Source organism: Anabrus simplex, chromosome 5 (genome assembly GCF_040414725.1).
Source record: "Anabrus simplex isolate iqAnaSimp1 chromosome 5, ASM4041472v1, whole genome shotgun sequence".
Taxonomy (NCBI): Eukaryota; Metazoa; Arthropoda; class Insecta; order Orthoptera; family Tettigoniidae; genus Anabrus; species Anabrus simplex.
The window spans coordinates 409,371,995-409,398,329 of NC_090269.1; the positions used below are offsets into that span (position 1 = coordinate 409,371,995).

The following is a 26,335-nucleotide window of genomic DNA, read 5'->3' on the forward strand; positions in this document are numbered from 1 at the left end:
ATAAAATACGACACGTATGCCAGGTGGCCGTACTTTCTACTTGTAAGTGTCCCGCATGCAGGAATGATTAGTGGGATATCTAATAACTAATTTTCAAGGGGCAATACTGCCTGCAGGTTACGTCAGAATAATTATGAAGACATAGCAACCTGACAGCCGCTCGCTTCATGCTCCTCAGCGCTGTCATATGCGCTCCCTTGCGTTAGTAAGCCTAGTACTCGAACGCTAAGTAGTAGTCTGGTATTTGGTAGAGTACCTAGCAATATATTTCCTGTCAACATATCGATAATGCCTGGTGTATTCCACAACGGCGAATATAAAGACACAATTTTAATCTTTGGGGAAACTCGTCGGAATGCAAGAGTTTCTAAATATCCGCCTGTCTTCTATACACGTATTTCGTGTAAGAAATTTGCATTTGGAGCTTATGGATCATTCAAGGTTCATAAAACGTACAAGCAAATGTGAGCTTTTATTCGGGTGATAGTGGGTTCGAACCCAAATATCAGCAGCCCTGAAGATAGTTTCCCGTGGTGGTTTCCCATTTCAAAGCAGGCAAATGCCGGGACAGTAGCTTAATTAAAGCTACTGCCGCTTCATTCTCACTGCTAGCCATTTCATTTGATTTTCACAGGCCCATTTTTCAATCTATCTAAATCTTGCTAAAGCAATAGTTCGTCCTCCTTTGTATTTATCTCCTGGTATATGAGGCAGTCATAAGCAAAGATGCGCACTTCCGATTTTACGGAGTCAGGCATATCATTCATGGAAAGTATGAAAAGAATTGACCCAATAACGTTACCCTGAGCCACACCAGACGTAACGTTTTGTGGAGAAGGTAGTGTTTCTCGCACGCGCACCCTCTCAGTTCTTCCATTGAGGAGTTCTCGTTTCCATTTCACTACTCTGATGTGAATGTCCGTACGCGGTAACTTGTTAAGGAGGATGTCATGTGGCACAAGATCGATTGCTTTAACAAAATAAATTACTACTGCATCAATCCCTGACCCATTGTAGATCTTATCCCATATATCTTGGCATACGGAACAGAGCTGGTTTTCGCAGAAGAAGCCGTCCCTAAAACCATTCTGCTCCTTAAATATCATTCCAGGAGAGTCCCATTTTAACTTCAAATAATCTACTACTAATTGCTCCATTTGTTTGCATGCGATTTACGTCAAATTGACCGGTCTGTGGTTATTCAAGTCACCCTCCCCCCCCCCCCTTGTGAATAAGAACTGCAATGGCCGATTTCCAATTTTCTGGAACCTTCGAACTGTTGAGTGATATATTAAATATTCCTATTAAGTGTGGTAGGATCGTTTCACCCCCAAGTTTGAGTGCCTCTCCAGAAATAGAATCTGGCGCACAAGATTTATTTCTTCTGAGTATAGACAGACCTTTACGCAATAATGAAACTTAAGCCCATTTGTTCCCAATTTTTTTTTTTTTTTTGTCTTTTCGATCATATATTATGCTTTTGCTCATAGAGGGTCCCAAAACTGCAGTAACTGTGTTAAAATTATCTTACGAATTATCTTAGTACGCTTTTTTGGCATGTTCCATTAATGGAACAGTGGGCATGAACGGATAGGTTGCTTTTTCAACATGGAATTTTACATTTACGTAAGTTTTCATGCATTTGCATTTATTGGCCCTCAATTGAAGTTTAAATAAAATAAAATAAAATAAAACACTTTATTTACAATTTAAATACAGGAAATATTGTAATCAGCACGGAAACAAAGAAACAAACAAATAGGCTCCGCAGTCTTAGTAAGGAAGGTTCGCATGATAAGCACTGAGTTACAGTGGTGTAGTCTTTTTTTAGTCCTTGTCTCAAATGCCATGAAATACTGCAAAACAGTTGATATAAAGTGTTCCGCCACATTGTAGTGTTTTTCTTACACTGTACGCACCTGGTCTGTTTTTCCTTTGAAGCAATTGCATGACTTTCTTTTACTATCAAAACGCACTTCTCCTGAAACTCTTTTGTTTACTGGGCAGACCTGCCTTGGTGATTGGCATAAGGAAGCTCTCGAACTATAGTTTTGTAGATATCGGCTATCTTCCTAGTAAAAATCAAGTGATTGGCCTTTTTACTTTCTGGAAAAGCGTTGAATCAACGAAAACACATAGTAATTTCTTCCAGATAGTAAGTCATATGTGAAGAAATTTGGTTCAGAGGTATGCTAGAGCAGACACATAGCTCGGTCATTTTGGAAATTTTGTTTTTCACCTTTTCTCTTTTCACAGATAGTAAGTCGGGCTAATATTAGCACCAAATTTAGTTGACAGCTCTGCTGGACAATACCCAAATACATCCAAAAGCGCGGTCATTTCGGTCATTTTGTTTTCCCATCCTTTCTCACCTCCTATGGCAAAGGGGATTGAACTTGTACTTTAAAAATGCTCGGTATCACTATTCATCTCAGCGATCCCGAAAACTATAGATTCGATACTCTTTACGATTTTTATATCTCACTGCCCCTAAGGGTTCTAGGGCTGTCTTATCCCCACGCGGTTAGTCTCTTGAGAGTAAGTCATATATGTACCAAGTTTCGTGGAAATCGCTCCAGTATTCCTGCAAAATACGGTTCGAGAACAATTTCGGTAGTTTTTTGTTATGTTTATCTTTCACCCCCTTCCTTGGTGTTTCTAGGCGTGTCTTGCCCCGAAAGCATTTTTCACAGGTAGTACGTATTATCTGTACGAAATTTAGTTGAAAACTAAGCTGGAAAATACACACATACATCTACAATCTCGATCAATTTGGTCATTTCATTTTTTCACTCTTTCTAACCCCTATTCCAAGGAGGAATGAACTTCGACAAAAAATATTCTGAAGTGTCAGTGTTCATATCAGTGACCACTAAATTTGGGATTCGACACTACTTGCGATTATTTTTCTATCTCACTCCCCCTCACACCCAAGCGAAAGGGGGGCCTAACTTGGATTTATAAAAAATCTGTAGTGTCACTATTCATCTCAGCGACCCCGAAAACTTCGGATTCGACATTATTTTCTGCTATTTTTGTATCTCTCTTCCCCCTCGCCCCTCCTCAAAGGGCCGAACTTGGACATATAAAAAATCTGGAGTGTCATTATTCATCTCAGGGACCCCGAAAACAGTGGATTTTACACTATTTTCGATTATTTTTATATCTCACTTCCCCCTCACCCAACACATAAAGGGGGATGAACATTGAATTTTAAAAATCTGGAGTGTCACGATTCATCTTAGCCACACCGAAAACGATGGATTCGACACTATATTCGATTACTTTTGTATCTCCTTCCCCCCTCGCCAACTCCCCAAATCGGATGCACTTCTTCCTCTTCTTCTGCTTCTTCTGCTTAGCGTGCCTGTCCGCCTTGGACGTTGGCGATCAATATGGCTATTCTGGATTTATCCATTGCAATTCGGAACAGTTCTGCAGAGGTTTTGTTGAACCAGGGTTCAAGGTTGTCGAGCCAGGAAATTTTTCTTCGCCCAGGATAACTTTTTCTTTCTACTTTTCCTTGCAGGATAAGTTGAAGCAGCTCATATCTACTCTGATTCCTCATGATGTGTCCTAAATATTGTGGTTTACGACACTTGATGGTGTTCATCAGCTCTGGTCTCTTGTTAGATCGACGTAGAACCTCAACGTTTGTAACTTTCTGAGTCCATGATAATCTTAAAATTCTTCTGTTTAGCCAGAGTTCAAATGTTTCCAGTCTAGCAGTGATGGCTTTTGTAATGGTCCATGTTTCCATACAATAAAAGGGAACTGAAAACACATAGCACCTAAGGAGACGCATTTTTGTATCCATGGTAAGGTCGTGATTCTTGAAGATTGAACTCATTGAGTTGAAAACACACCTCGCTTTTCCAATGCAACACTTTATCTCTTGAGAATTATCCCATGCTTCGTTAATGATGGCACCCCGGTACGGATACTGTGCAACTCTCTCTATACTTGCTCCATTGAGGAACAGATTCACGCCTCGGATGTTGTTCTTACTGATGATCATAAATTTTGTTTTTCAGTGTTGATGTCCAGGCCATATCTCTTGCTTGTTTCAGAAATTTTGTTCATCATCTTCTGTAGCCCTTCCATCGTATCGGCAAAGGCAATTGTGTCTTCTGCGTAGCGCAAATTTTAGAGTTTGGCACCATTCACTACAATTCCTTCTTCCATAAAAAAACGGTTTCTTTGAATTCGTGCCCAGAATAAAGATTGAAGAGTATCGGTGATATTGTACATCCTTGCCTGACCCCTCGGCGTATTCTTACCTGCTCAGATTGGTCTTGATCTATTTCTATGACTGGTTCCAGATTGGTTCCAGTATGAATTTTGTGTTATTCTTATATTTTTTCCATCAATTCCTGTTTTCTTGAGTACGTCTATCATGTGTTCATGATTCACACGATCAAACACCTTTTGATAAACAATAAGGCATGCAAATACATTACAGTTGATATCCCTACATCTTTGGAACAGTACCTGTACACTAAATATTGCTTCTCTAGTGCCTACTGCCTTTAAAAATCCGAACTAGTTGGACGCTATCTGTTCTTCATAAATATTGTTTATCCGCTTGTGTATCACTTTAAGAAACAATTTTAGCAGATGGCTCATTAAACTGATGGTACGGTAGTCCCCACATTCTTTGCGTTTGATTTCTTAGGTGACCATTCTGGAGGAATTTTACCTGATGAGTAAATGTCGTTGAATATATTTTTATCGTTTTTATTTTTTCCTCATTGAGCAGTTTGAGAAATTCCGCTTCTGGCCCAGCTGCTTTCCCTTCCTTCATTTGTTGTATGCCCCTTTCCAATTCACTTACTAAGATATATGGTCTCGTTGTATCAAATATTCCTGGTTCCTGCCGCGTCAAGTCATCTTGGAAATACTGTTCCAGACATTTCTCCCATGTTGTCCTATCTACTAGCTTTGCACAGTTTGATTTGCGATATTTTTTGTTGCCTCTCTGATCTTCCGGTGCACATTCAATTCGTCATATCTATTCTGATAACTCTATTTTGCAAATAATTCAGTTTTTCTTTCTCATTGGCTTCTCTGTTCTGATTGCATTTTGAATCGCTCTGTATTCCATCAAATTACCTCTTCTCTTCCTTCGTTCTTACTTTAAGTCCAGAATCTCATTTGTCATCCACGTTTTCCTCTTTCTAATGTCCGATCTCAAATACTCTTCTTTTACTCCTTTTATCACTCCTTGTAGGTGTGTGAGTTTTTCATTAACAGCATCAGCGTTGTCATCAATTTATTGTTTATAGCTGTCTTGACTGCCTGCTGTATGGTAGCATCTTTCAATTTTCTCCAGTCGTATTTCCGTGCTGTTTTAGGGACAACATATTGCATTCTGATCTTAAAATTTCCAACCATTGGGACATGGACTGATTGTATGTATGCTCATGGATATGTTCTGACAGATGTACAGCCATTTCTCTATCTCTTGTTCACCATCATGAAATCAATCTGATTCCTCACAAAGTGTCCTGGTTTGTCAAAGGGCGATTTCTATGTGTATAACTTGCGTGGTGGTAGTTAAAAGCATGTATTCATAACCATTAGCTGATTTGTTTCTACAAATAGTTTCAAGTCATCTCCTCGAACGTTCCTGTCTCCTAGACCAAGGGTCCGACGGCATGTGATGTTCTTACTTCCTCAAGTTTTGCATTTAAGGTCGCCCATGACTATGTTGAGGTCTTCTCTTTTTAGCTTATTCAGGATATGGTTTATGATGTTGTAGAAAGTTTCGACTTCCTCATCTGGTTTTTCTTCAGTAGGAGCGTAGACTTGAGTAATATTTAAGTCAACTGGTCTTGCTTTGATTTAAACTAACATAACCCGTGATGAGACTAGGATAACGTTGTCAACACGCTTGGCTATTTTTTTTGTTCAGTATGATTCCTACCCCATGTTCATGCATACCATTGCCTGTACCCGAGTAGCAAATTCGGTGCTTGTCTATGTTGATGATTCCAGATCCTGGCCTTCGCATTTCGCTTACTCCTAGAATATCTACTTTCATTCTTGTCATCTCCTTTATTGCACTGTGGATCATTCCCGCCTGGCTCATCGTCTTCACATTCCATGTTCCAATTTTGACTCTATCGTGATATTTCAGTCTTCCTATTGCTGTGTTTGTATCTATCCCTCCCGGAGATCCGATTGAGGAGCTTATTCCGGATACCGTACTAATTTAGCTGAAAGCATAGCCATGGTTTTTACTAGGGAAAATTACTAGAAGTGCTTTCCCATTGCCTTCCTCAATGGGCACTAACTACGTCACATCGCAACATCCAACGATGCTAGGATGCGAGGCAGCTTTATGCTGATACAAGGTCAGCGTATCGATCTTCTTATCAGCTGCCACTATATCATGTCCTTAATTGACCCGCGGGTGCGAGCACCAATCTCTCACGAGAGCCCCTATCAGGCATTGGGACGCGCCGTGTCGGGGTTGAGGACTCCCCCATCCAGATCCGTCCTCCACAGAGTACAGAAAAGCCCCTACTCATTTCAGAGCTCCTCCCCTTTATAAGCTGCGTCTGGCACGACTGAACTTGGACATGTAAAAATCCGGAGTGTCACTATTCATCTCAGGGAACTCTAAAACGATAGATTCGACACTATTTTCGATTATTTTTGTATCTCCCTTCCCCTTCGCCCTCTTCCCAAAGGGGCTCAACTTGGATATATAAAAAATCCGGAGTATCACTATTCATCTCAGCGAACTCGAAAACGATAGATTCGACACTATTTTCGATTATTTTTAAATCTCCCTTCCCCTTCGCCCTCTCTCCAAAGGGGATGAACATATATATATAAAAAATCCACAGTGTCACTATTCATCTCAGCGACTCCGAAACAAAATGGATTCAGCACAATTTTCGATTATGTTTGTATCTCCCTCCCCCTTCACCCCTCCCCAAAGGCTCTGAACGTGGTGCACCATCCTTCGGGGAAAACATCTTTCTTGCGCCATATTGGGCGACCAATCTAATGCTCCGGCTATTTTCCCTTTCCCGTCTATATCACGTCTTGGATTCAAGTGAATGGATCAATGCATTAAAAAAATGATGCTAAGTGTCGGCAGCTACATTAGTTTCCATTAATCGGTGACTAAATAATTCATTTCACCAATATAAGTTCCGATTAAAGCAGTTATCTCCATATCACGATTCCCTATAATCGTCGAAATCTTCTCCTAATTTCCACGTGGCACCACCCAGGGATAATTGACTTGCATCAGTAAGGTATATTTTTAACGTGAGATCAACTGGGAACCCACATTTCCATTCGTATAATTTACCAGCAATACCATCCATCCGTAAACATCAATGAAAAATCATCGTCCAAGTTCAGTCAACCAAGAAATATTCATGTAAAAATTCAGTGTAAACTTATCTACCATAAATATTAAAATTTAATTGCAATAATAAAAATTTAAATGTAAAAAAATTCTTGATTTATTTATTATTATGAATTGCTTGAGATGAATTATTATAAAGACATAACATTCAATTACATTAATCGTCTTTTCTTTCCAAAAGATAAATAAAAATCCTTTGGTTGAGCTTAATCAGTCTTCCTGTTAAATAAATATGTTATGCGCACCATGAAAACAAAGAAAAGTTTGCATAATTTCATAAACCACAATTATCAGTCACATTATGTAACAATCTTCTTGGATATACATGGAATTAAAGTATCAAGAAAATTAAAAATGTAAATGCATTCATAAGCTATTAATTAACATTAATTAAAATCAAAGTTCCTAACCATCAAAAATGCCTATCTTTATTTTGTTAAATTTGTTTGTCATCCCCAATTTGAATGTTCTCTTAAATTGTAACGTCGGCAGTGTAAGCAAAGTTCCAAAAATTATAGCTCAAAATTGCTATTTTAAATATATTTCGATTCAAAAAAATCAATTAGTTTGACTATGTTGCTGGACAAATATATCCGTATTATATCCTAAAAATTAAATGTAGGTATCGTCTGATAATAGATTATTATCATCATCCTATCAGGTCTTACATCTATCGAGATTCATGATCGTATCTGAGTTCAGTTACAATATTATGGAATTTTAAAGAATATAGTTGGTGTCAATATTTATTTATCAATGGCAGGGACTTAAATTATGAAGATGTTTCCTCTCCTCAAATCATGGCTTCGACAACAAATACCAAACAATACACATTACGACGTGTGAAATTTTCCTAGAAGAAATCAAGTTTACTCTTGAATATTTATCATTTGGAAGTTTTAATCTGATGACAGTATATGGTTATCAACCTACGGACTCTGTGACGTATTTCATCGTAAGAATATTATAAACCCAAAAATGTCTTATGTTGCTATAAAAATCATGCCGCTCACGTTAATTATACTCAATGGTTAATATCACATCGTAATTACTACCAGCAAATCATAAATATATAACTCTCTCCATATATCCAACCGTAAACATTATAACTTCGCGTCATTCATAACCACAAATATTCCCCAACGAATATTTAATCATATAATCACATCAACACGTCGTTCATATTCTTATTTACCCATATAAATACCAATCATTTCTTCCTACGTGGCGTATCATCTCAACACTTCAATATCAAACTACAACGATGCATTTATGGGTTAAATTTCAATCCTAATACACATAATCACACTATTCTGAAAAAGAAATATAAGTATGCATAATATAGGTTCATATTTACTCACATGTAATCGCGGTATATCGATAACAAAGTCTTAATAACTTACGAAAACATCTATCTTCTTTCTGCATTGCAGCTGGATTATTTCACATTATATACGTCACTTTTCTTAGGTAATCGTCGAAACATCATTTAAAATCTCTCCATAATTGATTATAAGCATTCCTTTATAAAGTCATTGATTCACGTATACGAAGATTACCTGCACCCATGGTTATAGATCAATTATGTTAAGTTCTTTGCGAAGATCCTGCACATTGGAATCGAATCTCGAAGACGTAAAATAACAACCTTCACAAGAATACATTGCCAATATCTACACACTACATCTACTGTTTGAACATTTATGTCTACTGTATAAAAATTACATGACATAGAACTTAGCTTTCACTACCGACGTTACTGGACTGGGCTAGATTTCAATTCGGTCATCCGTAGTCTGTGGGCTGGCTCCAGGCAATCGTTGCGTCATCAACGGGCAGCATCATCGAGATACGAGCTAGTAGAATGAGCTGGGCGGCTTTCGTCAGTGGTCAATCCCATATCCGTTTTAGTTATTCATGTTTAGGCCGTTGTTCACATGTGACGAAAACATATTCAACATCATCATTAGTATCATAATATAGTATAATAGATATAATATATCTAAATTATAGTTCTTCAAACAGGTTATTCTACCAAAATTCAACGGTAACTTTCAGTAACAGACTTTATAAGGTAATCTAGTTAACTCTTAGCCTTTCCCCAATATGCTTTGAATATGCGATATCTTATTTCATTAGATGACTCGCGTCAACTTTCGGTTTAAGCTTCGGTTACCGATCAACTATTTATTCTTCTCCTTTCTCAAATTTTCCTCCTTATCAGCCTTGATATTACGTTGGATATTGGTGTAATCCTTTTCTTTAAAGTTATTTGATGTTCTAATTCTTCAGTTCTTGCTCCGTAGAAAACTTCTTTCCTCTTTACGTGACGATTTTTCTTATATTGCATGAAAAATCTCGTTTCGATGCTCAGCGTATTAATTTTATTGTTCAGTTGCTATTTTAACAATCTAAAACAACCTGTTTTTTTATCACGGCCGCATGGATTCTACAGGTCTGTACGTCTTACTTAGTGACCATGGCTTATTTGGTTCGACAAATTAGCATTCTTTTCGGCACATTCACGGCTTCTTAGATTTTATCTGTCCGTATTTTTGTTATTACGAAATCACGGCCTATTTAACTCGATATGTCCGTACATTCTTCAGATATATTGCTCAACTATATAATCTCTGTCATCTTACTACGGTGCATGGCAAATATAGATGATGTAATATCTCGTTTTATTCATGATCTGGGCAATGAAATGGTACAGTGGACATATTAAAAAATTCGGAGTGTCACTTTTCACCTCAGCGACCCCGAAAACGATGGATTCGACACTATTTTCGATAATGTTTACATCTCCCTTTCCCCAATCGCCCCGCACCACAAAGGGGGCTGAACGTGGACTTGTAAAAAAACCTGGAGTGTCAGTATTCTTCTCAGCGACCACGTAAAGTATGGATTTGACAGTTTTTTCGATTATTTTTGTATCTCAACTCCCTCGCCCCCCGACCCTAAAGGCCGGTCTCCACTGTTTAACATTTAACACCAACATGTTAAATTTAACATGTTACAGTTGACATGTATATTGTGATTGTGTCTTCCAATTGACTTTGCATGTTTACTCAGAATGTTGAGTTAACACTTTTAACATGTTGGCGTGTTTTCCGCTCCAAGTGGAAAACATGTCAAGTCAATTCGTTGTTCGTGCTTTGTCGGCACAGCTTCGGCAACTTCCATGATGTTTCCATGCCAACACATAACCTAAACGACGCAAACGACGTGCTCCTCATGAAGTAGAATTATAATTACAACACTCCGCAACAATCCTTCTCTTTGTTATAAGCTACAAATACAGTACACGCACGTGTGTCGTTCTCTCTGCACTATACTAACATTTATAGTGAGGAATGGAGTAGAGCAAGAAGATTAATCTGGACTTAATTAATGATATAATAGAAAGACCTTATTTGTGGGATGTCTCATCAGAGGAATACAGATATAAAGCGAAGAAAGCAGACAGTTTCCAGGAACTCGAAAATATCTATAATTGTTCCCGCGAGTAAATGGAAAAAAAGCTGGCGTCCCTCCGTTCCCAGTACAGTCGAGAATTGCAGAAAGTTCAGAAAATTCGGTAGTCGGGAGCTGACGAAGTTTATACTTCAAAGTGGTTTGCTTTTGAAGCAATGAGCAGAGTGAGGGGAGGAAATGTGCCTAACAAAACTGCTTTTATTAAGGCCGGTCTCCACTGATTAACATTTAACAACAACATGTTAAATGTTAAAAGTGTTAAATGTTAACTGGTGACACCATCAGCATGTTAAATGTTAAATGTCAAAAACTGTTTCATTTAATATTGTGTCCACACTTAATAAACATGTTAAACTTGACATCCTTTGTTTATATACAGGTAGTTCATCATATCAATTTATGGTAACACATTTAGATGGTGTCTAGTATTTTTAATTAAGGACAATGGACTCAGATGAAGAGGAATTGGCCTTTGTTATTGCCACTGCTGCTTCTTGTTATGATTTAGAAATGCAGTTTTATTAGGCACATTTCCTCCCCTCACTCTGCTCATTGCTTCAAAAGCAAACCACTTTGAAGTATAAACTTCGTCCGCTCCCGACTACCGAATTTTCTGAACTTTCTGCAATTCTCGACTGTACTGGGAGCGGAGGGACGCTAGTTTTTTCTTTGATTTACTCGCGGGAACAATTATAGATATTTTCGAGTTCCTGGAAACTGTCGGCTTTCTTCGCTTTATATCTGTATTCCTCTGATGAGACATCCCACAAATAACGCCATTCTATTATATCATTAATTAAGTCCATAGTAATCTCCTTGCTCTACTCCATTTCTGACTATACATTTTAGTATAGTGCAGAGAGAACGACACACGTGCGTGTACTGTATTTGTAGCTTATAACAAAGAGAAGGAGTGTTGCGGAGTGTTGTAATTATAATCCTACTTCATGAGGAGTACGTCGTTTGCGTTGTTTAGGTTATGTGTTGGCATGGAAACATCATGGAAGTTACCGAAGCTGTGCCGACAACGCACGAACAACGAATTGACTTGACATGTTTTCCACTTGGAGCAGAAAACACGCCAACATGTTAAAAGTGTTAACTCAACATTCTGAGTTAACATGCATAGTCAATTGGAAGACACAATCACAATATACATGTCAACTGTAACATGTTAAATTTAACATGTTGGTGTTAAATGTTAAACAGTGGAGACCGGCCTTAAATTGCAACAGTGGCAATAACAAAGGCCAATTCCTCTTCATCTGAGTCCATTGTCCTTATTTAAAAATACCAGACACCATCTAAATGTATTACCATAAATTGATATGATGAACTACCTGTATATAAACAAAGGTTGTTAAGTTTAACATGTTTAGTATGTGTGGACACAATGTTAAATGAAACAGTATTTGACATTTAACATTTAACATGCTGATGGTGTCACCAGTTAACATTTAACACTTTTAACATTTAACATGTTGTTGCTAAATGTTAATCAGTGGAGACCGGCCTTTACGGTGCTTGTAGTGTCTTACCACCTCACGGTTTGTCTCCTGATATTATGTCATAAGTGTACCAAGTTTGGGTGAAATCGCTACAGAGGTTTAGGAGATGTAATACATACATACATACATACATACATAAATACATACATACATACATACATACATACATACATACATACATACATACATACATACATACATACATACATACATACATACATACATACATACATACATACATACATACATACATACAATTGCATTTATATATATACTAGCAAATGTACCCGTGCTTCACTACGGCATTCTCTTATTGTATTCCGATATCGAAGTAAATTACTGTACACGCAGTGAATAAGGTTTCTTTAAATTGCGTGTCTCTTGGCGTTATCCGAGAAACAGCACGGAGAGTTCCCCATGCGTTGTTTCCAATGTAAAGTGCGAGTGGCGGATTTGTGATGATAACATCAGCCTCACTTTCCTATTGTCATTTGCAATCGAGTAGGTAAGTTTTCATTATAATGGCAGGCCCCATTGCCTACTGCGCGATCACAATCAATTTTGGGGGTTTCGTTACAATGGCAGGTCCACTTTCCTTCCAGACTCATTGGTTGAGGAGATTTTATTATAATGGCAGGCATCTCCCCTGCTTCCTGTCAGAGTTGAGTTGTGCTGTTATCATTATAATGACACACCCCTTTTCCTAATGCCAGTCAGCTTACTGCCAGTCCCACTCGAGTTGTTGAGTTTTGATTATAAGAGCAGGCCACTTTTGCCAAATGCCAGTCACTTTTCATATGGGTAAATTTGTTTATAATGGCGTACACAATCGGGTACGGGAGGTTTTAACAAAACTTTATGCTCTCTTGCGTTCTGACAATCAAATCGAGAAGGGAATTATCATTTTAATGGTAGGACCTCCTTACTAATGCCAGTTACACAGGAGTTGGAGAACGACCAAATTCTTACTGCCAGTCAAAGTCGATGTGGGGAGTATTGATTACAGTACGAGATGCCCTCCTACTGACAGCACATTTACAGTATTGCAGACCTTCATTTACAGATTAACTGCTCCTAAACAGTAAGTCATATCGACAAAGGAATTGCACAATGTGACGCCTCATTTCTCGGTCTAAATGTTTAATCCTATGACATTATCTCGTATCTCCTCAATTTATGGGTTAGATTTAGTTAGTTACATTGAATAGGGCGAAGTTTGGGTGCAGTTTTCGAACATTGCGTTACCTTTCTGATTAATGTATGAGAGCTGAAAACATAGAATTTGGGTTACATATGGTCACTAGGTGGGTCAATGTTATTGCCGAATTTTATGTTTCTGTCTGTACTATTAGTGTGTCAAACTATGAATTATACATGTGAAAAGTACAAAATTTGTATACAATCGAGAAAGACAGCCTAATCTAACGTTTAAGAGATCGTGATTGGATACGAAGTCATAGGACCAAAGTTTTAGATCTCGTTATGCTGAGTTCGATTGTGCCATCCGTTTCATGATACGTCTTGTCGTTCAGACACCAAATACCTCTAAAACCAAGGTTGCACCGTCATTAAAAATTGCCTATTTTGATATTTCTTGTTGGTAAAAATGATAAATTTAAACATCTTAAAATGTTTCCGTCGGTTACACGATAAAAGATATAATTTTTGCAAAATTTCAAATTTCTAGCTCCTCTGGCAGATTGTACCGTCACCTTGATTTGGGGGAGCGTGTTAAAAATTAAAGCCTTCAGGAAACTTTTAAGCCCATGAAACCCATAGGTTATGGTTTTGGATAAATATATCCGACTACCTTGTTACACTGAACACCAAATTTAAAAAAAAACCAGCGTGGCCCCCTCAGGGAATTTTGAGAACTTCCGATTTTTCTGAAGGATCCTACAGTCAGCAGCTTCTCTGGTACAAAGTTTTAAGTTTCTAAGATGCCTGGAAGTGCATAATTAAATCACGTCTATATTCATTTTAATCGACTTTCATTTATTAATATACATTATATTTCACCCTCTTCCCTAGGAGTTCTAGGATTTTCTTGCCCTCACAGTATTTCCAGAGAGTAGGTAATACTTGTACCATGTTCAATTGACAGATATGCTGGAACATACACACAAATATCCATCACCTCGGACCAAGCTCGATAGCTGCAGTCGCTTAAGTGCGGCCGGTATCCAGTAATCGGGAGATAGTGGGTTCAAGCCCCACTGTCGTCAGCCCTGAAGATGGTTTTCCGTGGTTTCTCATTTTCACACCAGGCAAATGCTGGGGCTGTACCTTAATTAAGGCCACGGCCGCTTCCTTCCCATTCCTAGCCCTTTCGTATCCTATCGTCGCCATAAGACCTATCTGTGTCGGTGCGACGTAAAGCAAATAGCAAAAAAACCAAACAAACATAACTTCACTCCCCCTGCCGAAATGAGCTCAACTTGGACTTAAACGGCATCCGGGGTGTTACCATTCATTTCCGCGATCCCAAAATCTATGGCTTCGACACGATTTTCGATAATTTTTTTCTCACTCCCCACCCCTCAACCCCCACAGCTAAGAGTAAAACAATCTGGAATGTCACTGTTCGTCTCAGTGACCCCGCCAACCCCTAAGGTGTAAAAATCAGGAGTGTCACTATTGATCTCAGCGACTCCGAACTCTATGGATATGACACTATTTTCGATTATTTTAAGTCCGACTCTCCCTTCGCTTCAACATAAAGGGGCCTGAATTTGGACTTATGAAAAATCTGGAGTGCCACAATTCATCTCATTGTACCGTCATATTGATTTGGGGGAGCGACAACTGTCTTTCCTATCATTTTCGTATCTCACGTCCCTCACCCCCACCACTAAGGGTGCCTAACCCCCACGGGGTTAGTCCTCTGATAATAAGACATATGTGTACAATGTTTGTTTGACATCACTGCAGGGGTCCAGAAAAATATGGATTCAATACTAATATCGGTCATTTTCATTTACATTTATATTTCACCCCCTCCCCTGGGGATTCTAGGGGATTCTCGGGGTGTCTTGGCTCAACAGCATTTTTTCCAGATAGCAAGCAATATTTTTACCAAATTTAGTTGACAGCTATGCTGGAAAAGACACGCATACATCCATAATCTCGTTCATTTTGGTCATTTTATTTTTTCACACTTTTTCACCCACTATACTGCGACCATTCCACCCCACGCCATTTGCCCCATAGAACCAAATGACTGCATGATAATCCCTAAAATATCTGGATACCGCCATATGGCACCATAAGCCAAGGCGCTTGATGGAAAGGGACCTTTTTAGTCTAGAGTCAAATGCCACCTCATCTGGAAAGAACGAAAAAAATATTTTCAGAATGATGGGTGAGCAAAAGCTCTTCCGACCGTGCAAGGATCAACTGCACCCTTCCGTTCCATAGAATCAAACCACCGACCTCCCAGGGCCATGGTGCGTTCGCGGCAAAATATCAAAGAAAATAACACATAACTAGCTCAAAGGCATAAATGAACGGAAGAAAACTTGGGATACAATGTTTTCCGCCAAAATGACAGGCAAACAAAAGTTTAATTACCTATTTATTAAGCCTTGATAAATCAAATTAATTAAAACTGACCCTGAATACTTATAATATAATCATAATTGAATATGCAATGTCCAATGGACTAAATACAAAATTGTAAAATGTCAAAGTTGATTTCTCCTTTCCCTCTTTCCTCTTCCCGACATGACGATAAATATTACATTAAAATCTGTATAACATATTTTTTAAAATCAGATATATCCTTATAAATGCGACGGTTATCATGAAGAACTTTCTTCACTATCAGAAGAAACAATTATCTATAGACCAAAAAAATTGAAGATAACTTGAAGTGGTCACCTAGATAAATTAATTATATTGCAAATAAGTAAACAAAAGAATAAGTGAATACTAGTCGATGAGATCATAATCATAAAATAAATAACAATGACCAATGTCGGGTCCAGAAATCGAATCCACATCCCAAAGAATCTAATGACAAATAACGAAATAGAGCTTGTTTTGTCATCCAAATAAAAATGTAAAACACAATTAAAAGAATGTATAAAAGAGGAAAATATGTACACATAATTTAAAAGGAACAATAAACAATATGCGCATGCAATTGGCTGTATTATGAAAAAGAAAAAATCAAGTGACGACGAAAATCCATGGTTGCCTCAGAACTCGAACCGATGATATCCAGGATGGCATCGACAAACGGGTCTATAAAAACTCCCTTTCTTAATTAATCATAGGGTCAACAAATAAATAATAATACTGGCGTTCCGGTTATGTTATTTCATTATAAAATTAAACATGAAAAAGTTAAAAGTATGCTTTGAACTATAATCGGTTTTGTGCTAACTTTCATGTATTCATTCTTAGTGGGCTGGCTCGAACAATGCAGTAAGCAGTGACCCTCTACAAGGGACGGGCACTCCCGTTTCCCCTTCAAATCGTAAATCTCTGGACGTCAATGCCATAGCAAATAATGGCCTGGTGTGGCAGAAATATCTTCTCAACATTTCAAGGCGAAACCAAATCGTCTCTAATCCATGATTGTTAAATAATCTCATTTCAATACGTATTCTCATATCATATTTCCAAAGCTCCACTGGCTTATAAATTCACTGTCCTGTCACAATTCTTTAATACAATATCAAGCCACTGTTCATTTCTCATATTCACATCCTTCAACTCAGAATGACCAGGTTCGCTTCCATCCGATTACAGAAAACAGCCGAGGTTTTTCCTACAATTTAAACTCAAACCAATAAAATCAAATATGGATTTTAAACATATCCATAATGTTATTCTCATATACAGAAAGGGAAAATATTTTACATTAAAGGAAAACACTAATCTCAATGGGAGGGCGTTTGTTCGTTGTCCAGGCATATCACAAGTTACGCAAATAACGAGGTCCTATTCCATTATTCCATGCACACAGCATTCAGGCGCAGCCGGCCTGCTTTAAGCACTCTAATGACGTGAAAATAAGAGTGCCTTCCTATCCTGATGTTAACAGCCGATAGTCCATTTTGAAGGCATAATCACCGTGCATTATCACAATGAGCTTGGATGTCACGTAAATAAATTACACATATTTCGGTTTTGGGTCAGTACAAATACAAATCTGCATTTTTTATTTTTATTTGCCTAATCTAAGCACTCTCAGACTAACTAATATTTTTCATCAAATCATGTACATGCATTACGTTAGATATATATTTCTAAGCCCATGAAGCATTAATTCCATGAAGATGAATATAAATGAATATGAAGACCACTCACAAGTTCTCTCTAATTCAAGAATACGTGCAATTTACATTTCTCACCTAACTTATGTGATCTACATATAAAATAACCGCGCTTTTTTTTGAAAAAATATTACATTTTAGTACTTATCATCATGTCGTAAAAATCCAAGCTCGGGCCTAGGGAAAAGGCCCTCATTTTTCTTTTTTAAGCTTCCATGGTGCTGACGTTGGTCACGGGTTCATGTCCACTGCTACTCCCGCTGAGCGCGTTCATAATCCATGGTTATCTTCTACACTTATAACAGCTTCGATGATATTAACATCTATTGCGTCACTTTAACATAAAAAATACTGTAACACTTTCATGATATTAACACCTGTTGCGTCACTTTAAAAAAAATACAATAACACCGTTCTTGCGGTCACATAACTTCAACCCTTTTAATACTATCGTTTGTAGATAATTATAACAGTCTCGAAGATGTAAACTGTATATTTCCAGTCTGAAATCTATATATATAAAATAAGAGTTTTGTCTGTACATTGCTCAGAATTTGAAAATAATGGTATTTCTGTATCGGTCATGTTCATAGCAACAAGAAAATGCACTTTTTACTTTTCCGTAATTTCTGTCTGTCTGTCTGTCTGTCTGTCTGTCTGTCTGTCTGTCTGCCTGTCTGTCTGTCTGTCTGTCCGTCTGTCTGTCTGTCTGTCTGTCTGTACACGCATCACGAGAAAACGGTTGAAGAGAATTTAATGAAAATCGGTACGTGAAGTCAGGGTATGAGCCTCTACAATCTAGGCTATAAATCATTTTACTCACGCTGAGTAAAATGGTAGTTTAAGGGAAGGCCTAAAATTTGAATTCTCAACTATTTATGTTATTGATGCTTGTTGTTTAAAGGGGCCTAACATCGAAGGTCATCGGCCCGATTTTATGTTATTAGTGGTCTAATGAAAATCGGTATGTAAAGTCGGGGGATGAGCATCTACAATCTAGGCTATAAATCATTTTACTCACGCTGAGTGAAATGGTAGTTTAGGGGAAGGCCTAAAATTGAATTCTCAACTATTTATGTTATTAGTGATCGTATTTTAAATAAAATGGGTATGCAAAGTTGGGGAATAAGTTGCTACAATCTAGGCTTTCAATAATTGTATTCACGCTGAGAAAAATAGTAGTTTAGGGGAAGGCCTAAAATATAATTCTCAAATATTGTTGTTATTAGTAGTCCTATCTTGATGAAAATCGGTATGCAAAGTCAGGAAATAAGTCGCTATAGTTTAGACTGTAAATTATTTTATTCACGCTGAGTGAAATGGTAGTTTAGGGGAAGGCCTAAAATGTAATTCTCAAATATTTCTTATTAGAGGTGTAATCGATGAATGCCACATAACTAAGGTTATATAGTATTCAATTTCCTATTATTCATGTCTTATACATTGTTACCGTACTGGCTATGATCAGAAGGATATTCATGATTTTGGATTTTTGTTACTAAGTCCATATCAGCACCGAGTAACCAGAAATGGGTAAACAGTATTTAATGAAAATCGGTATGTAAAGTCGGAGAATAAGAAACTACAGTTTATGGTATAAAATATTTTACAAATCACATAGTCGAAAGAAAACTAAATGTGAAGGCCTACAATATAGAAAACTCATAACATTGATCAACAATAACATTACATTGACCATTGTTTGTCGTGATGTGCTTTGTGTCATCTGTTGCCCTTCATCTCCGTTAGATGGGATTACTGCTGCGTACAGAGTATTTTTTATTTGATTTACGTCGCACCGACATAGATAGGTTTTATGGCGACGATGTGATAGGAAAGGGCTAGGAGTGCCTTAGGCCTTAATTAAGGTACAGGCCCAGCATTTGACTGGTGTGAAAGTGGGAAACCACGGAATACCATCATCAGCGCTGCCGACAATGGGGTTCGAATCCACTATCTCTCGGATGCAAGCTCACAGCTGCGCACCGCTAACCACACGGTCAACTCGCCCAGTCGTACAGAGTGTAACAGCCTGCCTGAATATTGATGGGAAGTAGTTGGGGAGTTAGATAACTTTCTTCTTTAGCATGGCATTCCCCTGGTTTATAAATTTTCTGATACTACTGGTACGTAACACACTGGATCATCATAGCATTCGGGCTATTCAATCCCTACTCTGAGGCACTGATTGGAATGAACAGTGTGCATATTTAGCGGAATAATGGCAGATGAGTGTTCATGGCAATCTGCGGCCTGGTCATCCCAGCTCTGGAACTTTGGACTATTAGATTGGCACCGCAATCTAACCGCAGCACTGTTCGTTAAAAGTGATATAACGTGCGGCTTTCCATTTGATCGAGTATTTTATATGATAGCATTGATTTTAATCGCTACATTCATACTTACGTTTTTGTAATGACCTATGTTCATTTCAGGTTAAGAAAACCACAAAGTCAGTATTTCTGAGAATCCCGTAGCGAAGCACGGGTACATCAGCTAGTGCTAAATAAATCCGAATACCAGCAAATCGTGGTTCTGTCTTGGATCCTTCGCGTCAAGTGGATACTGGTGTCATCACCGCCATTCCTTTTAAAAGATTTCTCCCCCTCATGCAACAGACAGTGGCAAGTCCCCACTACTTTTTTAATTAATAGTTCAACGTGTCGTATGACATCGGTAATGCAGTCAAACGTGTGACTCAGATTCTTAAGTATTCTAGTTATGTGCGGAACCTGCGTTGATCGGCCGTTTATTTACAATTAATTATTCAAATATTTCCCCTACAGAGTCTTCCATGGTAGTTCTGCGTACATAGTAAGCGTACTGACACTTAGCTGTTATATAATGCAAATAATCGCGTATTTTTCCACACGTTAATATATTATAAAAAATTGGAATTTTGGCAGATGTCTATAATGAAATCATATAACGTCCCGAGGTTTCCCATACTAATTGTTATCCATATCTCGAAATCTTATCATACAAATGAAGCTCGCAAGCTGGCATCGCTGCGTGCGGCCATTTTTTTTTAACGGGTGGAGGTATCATTATCGATTTTTCTGGCTGGACATATTTCATCTCTCTCTCTCTCTATCTGGGGATTATTTTAGTTAAGACGGAGTGGTGTTTACTAAGTCAGAAGGTTGTGTAAGCATGTGCAACCTAATGCAACTTTCTGTAACATGTACGAGGGAGCTTAACAAAGGTTTTTCACTGGCTAAAATAATAATTAAATATGTACATGACCGATACGATCACAATACCAAGTTGGGCTTTAAAACAACCGGAGTGTTACTATTAATCTCAGCAACTCCGAAAACTATTGATTCGACACTACTTAAAATTACTTTTATATCCACTCCCGCCTCGCGGCCCGCCCGAAAAGGGCAGAACTTGGACTTTAAACGATCCTAAGTAGTTTCTATTTATCTCAGTGACCCCGAAAAGTAAGGATTCGATCCTATTTTTGATTATTTTTATATATCACTCCCCCGTCTCCCCCCCCCCCACACTCAAAAGCGGGTTGAACATGGACTTTAAAATAATCCGGAGTGTTATTATTCATTTCAGCGACAACGAAAACTATGGATTCGACATATTTTTTATTATTTTTATATCTCTCTACCCCTCCTCTCACACCCAAAAGGGGATGATCTTCGACATTTAAAAAATCGGAGTGTCACAATTCACTTCAGTGACCGCGAAAAATGTGGATTCAACACTATTTTCGATTAGTTTTATACTTAAACCCTCTTGAACCTCAACTCTAATTGTGCTAGGGAATGCTCGTCTCAAGGCAGTAAATCATAACTCTACCAAGTTAGGTTGAAATTGCTCAGTGGTTTAATAGGGGATGTGTCATTTACACACACACACCCGCACACATATCCATTTTGATATATGGTAATATTACTACTAATGATAATATTAATAATAACAATATTAACAATAAACTCAAAAACGAACTATTTAGCGTGCACATTTCAGAGACACATTTTCCTTGCTTTGGTGAGAGAAATCTATTGCTACAATTTTCCCAAATTTCTGTGATACGACCTGTACTTCAAACACAACTCATTTCTTTGTTGGTTGTCTAAACGTGATATAAGATTAGTTTACATGCAACATGAGGATATTAATTAATAATGACCAGTATCTTTTTACAACTCATGTATACCACGGAGCGACTAGATTTTTCCAGATCAACATGTCCTTCATCAGACTGCGGTAAAGTGTACTGCTTTATTACTAAATCTTTAATGTGCGGCCTTTTTTAATTTATTTGACATATCTTAAAACATATTATTATTTATGGCCTCAAACCCAATTTCTCCCTCAGCACGTCAATGGCGTTGCTATCGCTGATTCTCTCTATGTCATTATGTTGTCATTTTAAAATATCTTCTGCGACATAGCCTATTTGTGTTTTATATTTCCAGGTGAGCCGCTGGATAAAACGGGGTATTCTAGGTGGAAATCTGGCCAACCTGATGGAGGATCCAAACAAAACTACGTCGTTGCAGATATGGATGGTCTTCTTTTTGACACCTCACAACTTAATAAACATGCCTTTATCTGCGAACAGTAAATGTAACCATTTTATCATTTCAGGTTGTTCAAAGTGTCCACTGTCTGCAGGATAGGATTCTTGCATATTCAGTCCGTACATTATACCTGATGAACCTGTTCCTTATAAAATAGTTTTATAAGTCGCTCTGTTTACAGATTATGTGAAAACATGGTTAACTGTAGTTGGTGAATACTAAATAAAATCTCAATTAAAGACGTAGTGAATTTTGTAATTTATGTTTATTGACCTGAAACAATACAACATAGTCATATGGTGAGAAGAAAATTCCACCTTGTTTAACTCGAGTCAAACATCGATTCAAATCAACTCGAATGACGTTTTGCTGAAGCTCGAGGAAAGAAATCGCTGTTTGCTCAAGCATGAGGTCACAGATCCGAACTAGCCAAATTGCCCCCATGAGTGGCTGAGTTCCTTCTGAAGATTGATTGATTTACTGATATTTTGATTCCAAACATCAACAAGAAACAGGTTTTTATAGTATTTCTACAAATTATTTAGATATTTTCCCATTAGATTTAGTTGTATTATTAAAAGGTTTGGGACCGCTAACTTGTTTACGTATATTTGAGAAGAATTCTAAACGTTATCTTATTTAATACACGGTATTACTAATTGAATAGGGGCTGCCTGGCCGAGGAGGTAAAAGCGTGCTAGGTTCGCCCGGAAGGACGTGAGTTCGAATCCCCGCCAGGAAGTCGTAAAATTTAAGAAACGAGATTTCCACTTCCGGAGGTGCATATGGCCCTAAGGTTCACTCACCCTACACCAAAAATGAGTACCAAGTTAATTCCTGGAGGCAAAGGCGGCCGGGCGTAGAACTAACCACTTTACCCTATCACGTGCCGAGGTTAACAATGGTGGAAGCCTTTACCTTTCACTCCTCCAAGGGACTTCATGGCCTGTACGGAGGTGACTTTGCTTTGCTTACTAATTGAATACTGCCAATACGATTGTTTCTATTTTGTGACTGAAGTAGGTAAGCAGTCTGTATATTCGAGTAAATTCTGTGAATACACATCATATTCGAGTTCTCTCACGCGCCTCTCACACGAAACAATGCGAACTTCACGTCTCCTGCCTGCTGGACTCTTCGACTATAGCCCAAACTCGAGTTACGCGAATTGATGAAATATTCGAATCGTCATATCTCTAATACAAGAAACAAAACGTATTTATCTGTTTATTTACAGGCAGCTAGCAGAGCAATGTCACATGTGGTTAACCGCCGACATATTTGTAGGCTGTTTTTTGTCGCGCGCCTTGGAAGTATGTCGTCTTTGAGTAGAGTTTTCCCATAACCCGTAATAACCTAATGTAATTGGGATATCCCGGCACTAAAAGCCGTACGACATTTCATTTACCTACTGTAATGTAACGTAGCACTGCTTTACTTATCGAATGTGGAAGGAACTGGTCTCTGTTTGAAAACTGAAGCAAAGTGTACAAGAATTAACAGCACATGTTACGAACTATACCTAAAAACCTTGTACGACATAAAACTCCATCATTTGCGAGATGTATTTACAACAAATATTTGACGGAATGTCATGTTCTTCGAATAGTTTTGGTACGAAGGGTTTGCCTTACAGGGTAGTCTTGCTGTGACCTCAATAATCATCATATTAATGTTCTGACCCACGAAGACAGGGGTTCGATTCCCAGCTCTAGCACGAAATTTGTCAGTTAGTCCGATATGTAGACGGCGACCACTTAGCCTCAAGATTTCAACTGAGTGGAGGGGTTTCGATTTCCACTTCATTCATCATCGAAGATGTTTTCCGTGGTTTCCCACTTCTTACGGCAAGTGACAGGATGGTGCCTAACTTGACGTCACCGGCACTTTCTTCTCTCTTCCTTGCCTATGCGTCCCAACTTCCCAACTTCCACATGGTCCCTCCTGAGCAAAGCAGGCGAAGCCGCTTGGGAAAGTACTGGTCCTTCTGCCCATTTGTATCCACAACGAAATATCTTACGCTTCAAGACACTGTCCTTGAGGCTGTACAGTTGGAAACGGCTGTTCAAATTTCTTGTAGATAGGGTTACCCGCAGTTTCCTAGAAAGTTAAGTATACAAAATGTGTTAAGGATCGGTCCGACAGACAGATATTATTATATTAAATTTTGTAAGAGGATATTTACTGCGTACTTCTCTCTGGAATCTTCCAAGTTATCCGGGTTCTATAATGTGTTAGTGGTCAGCCCCGTTTTATGGCGGTACAACTTTCCTCGTGGCAAACTTATGTGGAGGAATTCATTTACTATAGCGTGTTTATGAGGTGGTTTGTTGTGTGATGTGTTCTGTTGCAGATGGAGATGTGTACTGAGATATACACTGAAGACCAGTCCCGAAACAGAGGAAGTAATTATAGTAACTTAAGAACCGCAACCCCAACGGCAATCGAGCCCTGGGTTGTCTGACACTGAAACCTTACGCTGACCGTTCAATCAGGGACAGGTCATCTTATATAGTACTTAAAATTTTTACACGAGGTGTTGGGTTTCCATTCAAAGACGAACACGCTACCCTGCATTTTCTCGACCGCAGAGCAATTATCATGCTTCGCCGTGTTTTCAGTCACTCGAAGTTCAAAACTTGCCGGAAAACCCGAACGGGTTTCCGTATCTCACCGACGACCTAAAGTCACGATGATGATAAAATTATTAGGTAGAAGATACACAGAAATCCTCCTTACACCTTACGTCTTCCACACAACATGTTATAATGAAACTGCAGATAATATTCAGCAGTGTCGGATTTGACCTTGTTCATTAGGCTAGGAAATTCCCGAGGTAAGTATCATCAAGGAAGAGGTGTCATCACGACGTCATATCCTAACCTAACTGTCCTAACCTGCCGGGATGAGTGGCTCAGACGGTTAAGGCGCTGGCCTTCTAACCCCAACTTGGCAGGTTCGATCCTCGCTCAGTCCGGTGTGTTTGAAGGTGCTCAAATACGACAGCTTCGCGTCGGTAGATTTACTGGCACGTAAAAGAACTCCTGAGGGACTAAATTCAGGCATATCGGCGTCTCCGAAGACCCTAAAAGTAGTTAGTGGGACGTAAAGCAAGTAACATTATTATTATTATTATTATTTTATTATTATTATTATTATTATTATTATTATTATTATTATTATTATTATTATTATTAACTGTCCTAACCATAAAAACTGTAGGAGTGTGCCCATCGGTCAGGTTAGTAACCGGTTATTCATTGATTTAGGAAGGAGAGGGGCGCCCCAAAACAAATGAATATTCACAGTCCACCAGAAATATTGCTACGGCTCGCCAAGTGAGCATCCAGCGGTTTCCACTCAGCAATCCCCTCTAGCGATCAGGCTCGACGCCGGTGAGCCGTGGCTCGCGGGAGAGATCAGCAGTCACCTATCTGTCAGACGGCAGACTGCAACTCATGCTGATTCTCCTCATTTTGAGACGCTTGCGCTGTAACAGAACTTGCAGTAGGCTTAGACAATGATGTAGATGTGGAAATCTCTTCAAGAGGTGTACCGAGTTGCGTTCTCAAATATGAAACAATGAACTTTCGAACAACTTGGAGATCTTCAACATACGTCGAATAATGTTTCGTGCACGAAATAGACGCATGCGCGTATTCAGATTTTGTAAACGGTTTTTATTCTAATCAGTGTCTGCACTGCTTTGTATGAGCTCTGATGGAGGGGCCAAGTCTCTGTAAGTATCTTACTTTAATCTACAAACTCGATCATCAGCCGCAAATTATTGGACTAGTGCCGTTTGAAAACATCAATCAAATCCATAATGCAGGAGGTGGTTTAAAGAAGTTCTATTATTGTTGGAATGGCATTACCCTACCTAACCCTACCGGTAGACATTTATATAGAGTAGCCGATATTCACGAACACAATGTAGAATTAACATTTTGGTGATGACAGTTTTAGTTATACACACAGAATCTTCTATTAATGTTTACGTCAAATGACACTCTGATTCGATTCGACAGTTGCTCGTTTTTTCAGCGAGAGAACTAACACCGAAAGAACTCTATGAGTCTGATCAACCAATTATTCTGTTCGATGGTATTCTCGTGATCATCACGTGTAATCACGTGT

At 38.5% G+C, this 26,335-nt stretch overlaps 1 protein-coding gene across 4 annotated transcripts in view; it reads left to right on the forward strand.

The window, feature by feature from the left end:
- The window catches only part of LOC136875017 (hemolymph lipopolysaccharide-binding protein), a 97,880-nt gene extending 75,437 nt beyond the window's left edge, over positions 1-22,443 (forward strand). For 3 of the 4 annotated variants that reach the window (XM_067148735.2, XM_067148734.2, XM_067148736.2), the window contains exon 5: positions 22,094-22,443. In XM_067148735.2, coding sequence (XP_067004836.2) covers positions 22,094-22,242 — 149 coding nt within the window. In that variant the 3' untranslated portion in view covers positions 22,243-22,443. The remainder of the gene's footprint in view (positions 1-22,093) is intronic. The other variant, XM_068227959.1, reaches the window with a different exon arrangement.
- Positions 22,444-26,335: the final 3,892 nt, after the last annotated feature.